Consider the following 5740-nt stretch of genomic DNA (forward strand, 5'->3'; position numbering starts at 1 on the left):
ACACACATAGACATACACTAGCCACACATATGCTACACACATGCACACATAGACATACACTAATAAGTAAATAAACAAATGTTAAAAAAAAAGAGCCTATTTCCCCCCAAGGCTTGCTAAACTCTGTCAGTTCTTTCTCCTGTATTCCAGATCACAGTGTTAAGTCTAGAGAGAAGCACAAAGCTCAAACTGCCTTTACAAGACAAACTACGGCAGCGTAAACATCCATGATTGCTAAGGACAGAACTTTAATTCAATTTCTGGTTGGAAGATAGAAGCCAAATAAATTCTATTTGCAGAATTGGGGCAACCTGCTAGAATGCTTGTCATTGTAAAGAATCTAATTGTTGCCATAGCTAAAAACGAACTTAATTTTTTTTCCCTGTCATCATACTTAAACAAATGTCATGCTCCTAACTCTTAATTCTCAGTTCTCCCAAACATCACACAATGTAATCTAGGCTAGCTTTGAGTTAAACTCATGTCTTACAGTTCCCAGTGTTAGGTCTTATGGTGTGTGCCACTACACCTGGCTAAAAAAAAAGGTGGCTCTTCCTGTGTTCTCTCTGATGGCAATGCCATTGCCTGGTATGATGACCACAGTGACAGTGGCATAGGCGAGAAGCAGAGCTGAGGTGGGGTATGGGTGCTGTGGTTTTTGTTGATGTAAGATTGATTGATTGATTGATTGATTGATTGATTGATTGATTGATTATGTATACAGTGTTCTGCCTGCGTGTATGCCCGGCCAGAAGAGGGCACCAGATCTCATCATGAATGGTTTTGAGCCACTATGTGGTTGCTGGGAATTGAACTCAAAACCTCTGGAAGAGCAGCCAGTATTCTTAACAACTGAGCCATCTCTCCAGCCCCCAGCTGTTGCGGGAGGTCCTTCCACTCCTCCAGCCTATAGCCGCTGAGATACCAGCCCATTGGGGCGTGGTCTCTCTTCCTTTAAAAAAGCAGCCACTTCCCTCTACACTTCTCTCTTCACTTCCTGCTCCGCCGGCGACTAGACTTCCTTCCTGGTTGCGCAGAAGGCTGTAGTGATCTGTAAGTTTTTTCCCCTTTAAATAAATATCACCCTATTAATCATAATTCCAAACTGGTGTGGCATTGTTTGTGACTTACGCCTTCAATTGGCGCCCATAGGACCTCCTGCAATACCCAGCTGCTGTATTTTACAAACAGAATAACTTTTCCTCCATCAACCAGTTCTCTCAAAGGTACAATGTGAGTGGCCTCTGCCCTACCTGTACCTTGGCCTTGTTAAGCGAACAAGTGTCAGGATACATGTGGACACACCTAAGTGTTAAGACTCGCTGTGTGTGAAGGGCAGTCACCACTATTGGAATGACAACATTCACAGGAAGGCGTTTGTTGTTACCTGGTAAATCTGGGTGGAAGGGTTATTCACCGGCATGTGTTCATTCTCTCCTGCGGGAAGAAAGAGCTTTGTTCAACGACACAACTCGCGCTGTGCCTTCCTACTGTCTCTGGACACAGGGAGGAACACACACATTCGAGGATCCTCTAACTGTGCCTGGATGACAAGAACCAGAAGATTCTGGATCAAAAAATAAACTAGTGATGCCAGTGATACTCATATTTATACCCGTTGATGGCCAAACAATTCCTACCTGATAAAATTATCATAGTAGGAAAAAAAAAAACCTTTTCTTGACACAAAAGGGAACTCAGAGATTGGCAGTCATTAATTGATTAGAAGGGGATGTCTTGGGGGTGTCTCCCTGATATCTTTAGGGCTGACTGAAGTTTATCTGAGCTGACATCTGCTCTTTGCCAGGGTTATGCTTGATAGTAATTGTCAACTCCTCACCTAGGAGGCAAACCCCTATGCACACTTGTGAGGGACTGTCTAGATTAGGGCTGGCCTCCAAAAATGTCCTTGAGGGATTGTCTTGGTTAGGTTAATTCCCGAGGAAAGACTCGTGTTAATTTGCTGCGGGACCATTCCCTGAGCAGAGTGGAAATCCTGAACTGTATACAGAGGAGAGAGCAAGAGGCTGGAGGGTTGGCTCGGGCATTAAAAGCCCTTGCAGACCTTACAGAGAACACAGGTTTGGTTCCCAGTACCCACATGATAGCTCACAGCCATGTGTCCTGGGGGATATGATGTTCTCTCCTGACCTCTGCAGGCACCAAGTATACATGTGGTGCACATACATACATGCAGGCAGAGCATCATACACATTTTTAAAAACTTTTTTTTTTAAAGAAAGGACAGGTTTTGAGGGCAAGCATTATTGTGTTGTTCTCTGCTCTTATGTGTGGCTGTGACGTGGCTTGTTCTCTCAGGCACCCCCTGCTGTGACTTCCCTGCCACGATCAATTGGAAAATGGAATTATGGGCACTTGCTCAACCATTTTGCTGCTACATGTAGGGTCACATCGCACAAAGGTCACATTGCAGGAAGCAAACAACTCTCCCGAAACTCCTGCCTGCAAGCCTTTGGCTCATGCATGTGTGTATTGTTTTCCTTAGACACACTGGTACAAAAGCCCTCCTTAGAGGAGCCAGCCTCCGTATGGTAAAGTCCTAACTAAGGTATCACTCAGCCTAGAGTTTGCACTTGGTAGAGGATGTCCCTATAAAATTCCAATGGTTTGGGGTTACCAAGCCTCCTTATGCAAACTTGAATAGGGACAATTTAGCCCATTTATTTATGTCCAAACAAAGGGCAAGAGCCAAGACTGAGACACGTGGACCGGGACCTCACTTCATAGCTGTCGCTTGACCACTCTTTGTAGCTGCTTTCTCCATTGGGAACGATAACGGAGTAACTTCTGGATGTGGCTTCTGCTCTTAAACAGGACAGGGGAATTCACTTGTTCTCCTAGGAGAGCCTAGCAGGTGCTGGGTGGCTATTAGAGACATACACCTTATTTAGTCAACATGTCTGAGTCAGTACTAAAGTCAACACTGAGGGGGAAAGAGAAGGACTCAAGCCACGTGTTACATCCTTGGCCTTTTCTGCATTCCAGCAAGTCTGTGTTTTTCAAGGTCTCCAAGGTGAGGATGAAAAAATGACATTTGGAAACAGTGGCCAGACAGGTCAACTCCTGCATTTCCTGACTCCCGAGCTCCAAAGCAAGATGGAGATCTGACCTTGCTTTGTTTTGGTTTTTTCCATGGTGTCCGCTGCTTCTCTCCTCCAGCGCACTCTTCAGCACTGCACCGTCATCGTCCTGGATCAGGCCACCGCCCCTTCCCTGCACCTGCCAATCAAAGAATAAAGGAATCCGGTAGTACTGATGAAGATACTAGACTAGCTTCATGGGTTAGCTTGTAATACCATACACAGCTTAAAGCTAAGCAATTTCAGGAGAACAAATTACTAGATTCAGTACATCTCTAACTTAAAGTTAGGGGCTGGAGAGATGACTCAGCAGTTAAGAGCACTGGCTGCTCTTCCAGAGGACCCAGGTTCAATTCCCAGCACTCACATGGCAGCTCGTAACTGTCTGTAACTCCAGTTCCAGGGAATCCGACATCCTCGCACAGACATACATGCAGGCAAAACACCAATGCACATAAAATAAAAATAAATTATTATTTTTTAAAATATATATTTATTTATTACATATACAGTGTTCTGCTTGCATGTATACTTGCAGGCCAGAAGAGGTCACCAGATCTCATTACAGATGGTTGTGAGCCACCATGTGGTTGCTGGGAATTGAACTCAGGACCTCTGGAACATCAGGTAGTGTTCTTAACCTCTGAGCCATCTCTCCAGCCCCCAAAATAAATTATTTTTAAAAAATATAAACTTAACTGGGTGTGGTGGTACATGCCTTTAACCCCAGTACTCTGTGTAGCCCTGACTGTCCTGGAACTTGCTATGTAGACCAGGTTGACTTTGAACTTAGACATCTGTCTGCCTCTGCCTCCCGAGTGCTAGGATTAAAGGTGTGTGCCACTACCACCTGACAATACAGTAGTTTTTAATCTGCTATATTCTCCTTCAGATCCAACTAATTAATTAAGACCTACTAACTTTATTAGCAAGTTGCTGCTTAGGGAAATGACATTAAGAAGGAGAAGCTAAGAAAGAAAGCCTGTTTCTAGTCACATTTTCAGCATTTGGTGGCTTCCTTAGCACCCCGGATATGCATAACAAAGCGGGCTGCCGGGTTGTGACACTGGGCATGAAGCTGCAAGTTCAGAAAGCAACCTAACTCAAATGAGTGGAGAAGATACCCCTTGGGCCTCACTTAGTCATTCTGCAGTTCCCCTTCAGTATTTTAACCCTTTATTGTCTTTGGTGAATCCCTCCACCTCCTGAGCTTTCCACGACAAAGACTGAAGGTGCCAGGTTCTCCTAGTCTCCAACATCTCAGGCTAGATGGGACATATGACACAGAGCATAACAACGCTTTCTTCCTTCCTTTCTTTCTTTCTTTCTTTCTTTCTTTCTTTCTTTCTTTCTTTCTTTTCTTTTTCCTTCATAGACAAGAGCTTCAGACCGGCCTTAAACACTATGGAGCCAAGGTGACCTTGAAGTTCTGGTCCTCTCTCTACCCTCTACCTTCTGGATGCTCAGTTCCAGTAATGTGCCAGCCTAGCTAGGTTTGTCTGAGGTTTTTTGGTTTGTTTTATTTGTTTGTTGGTTGGTTGGTTGGTTGGTGCTGGAGATTGAACCCAGGGTTTCATGCATGCTAGGCAAGCATTCTACTGACCAAGCTTCAACTTTATTGCCTCCACAAAGTTTTTAAATTATTGTTAGGTGTAACTCTGTTGCTCTTCTGGGGAGGGGAAAATCTTGAAATATGTAAAGCTAAATTGTTATGGTTAATCTACTCCTGAGGATTTAGTTTTGTGACCTGTAACTATTTAGAAACAGGCAAACAAAACTCCATGTCCTAAGTGGAAGGAAAATGTGTGTATTTCAGAGCTCTGGAGTCAGAAAGCTCACAGATGCACATCTGTGTGCCCACTGATCTCAAGACATAAACTCCTTGACTGCTCATAGCAAGAGAGGGATGGTTTGCATGGTACAAACTGAACCACTTAGACCTGAGGTCGAACGGGGGGTGGGGGTGGACAGAGGCACTGGAACCTAGCCATGTTTATCAGGAATTGTGTGGACGCGTCCCCTACACCTGTTTCATGGGATGTCATATGTTTCAAACAGCCCTTCAGCTTTGTGGCCTTCAGGATTTCCATGTTCTGGGTAGGGGAGATTTTCCCCTCCTACCAGCCTATGGGGCCAAAGCAGTATCTTCATAATAATCTGTACCTGGAGTGAGTGGCAATCCTATCAAAACACCTGAGCCGATGGTTTACTATGGCATCTGAGGAGGCTTCATGGGGCTTTGTGCCCTCTGACTCTGACTCCTCATTCCCAGAGGTTTAACCTCAATGAAACCCCTAATAAAAACTCAGTGCTTTGGTTAGAAACACACTTGGAAAGCACAGTGGGAACACGTACAAGGCTTCTGCTTGAACAACCGCCATCATTTTTGCTTACATTGTCCGACGACCTTTACGTCAATAACTAGGATTTTTTAGCTACTATTTCCTCTTCCCTTGTAGCATGGCATTTTATCTAATTTCAGTATTGGATTGCTATTATTTATGCCCTATTTTTATTCTGCTCATTTCCTCCCTAGCCCCTACTGACACCCATCTCTGCTATTCTTCCGTGCCTTTCTCTGTCCTCATGAGATCACGTCCACACGTGTGTGTGTGTGTGTGTGTGTGTGTGTGTGTGTG

General features: G+C 44.5%; 1 protein-coding gene across 1 annotated transcript in view; it reads right to left on the reverse strand.

Annotated features, from left to right (window-relative positions):
• Positions 1 to 5740, reverse strand: part of Arhgef33 (Rho guanine nucleotide exchange factor 33) — a 76346-nt gene that overhangs the window by 50522 nt on the left and 20084 nt on the right. The window contains exons 2-3 of the mRNA XM_026785837.1: positions 3131 to 3240; positions 1388 to 1437 (exon numbers count right to left, since the gene is read on the reverse strand). Of these exons, the coding sequence (XP_026641638.1) occupies positions 1388 to 1437; positions 3131 to 3155 (75 nt within the window). The 5' untranslated portion in view covers positions 3156 to 3240. The remainder of the gene's footprint in view (positions 1 to 1387; positions 1438 to 3130; positions 3241 to 5740) is intronic.

Source organism: Microtus ochrogaster, linkage group LG3 (genome assembly GCF_000317375.1).
Source record: "Microtus ochrogaster isolate Prairie Vole_2 linkage group LG3, MicOch1.0, whole genome shotgun sequence".
NCBI lineage: Eukaryota > Metazoa > Chordata > Mammalia > Rodentia > Cricetidae > Microtus > Microtus ochrogaster.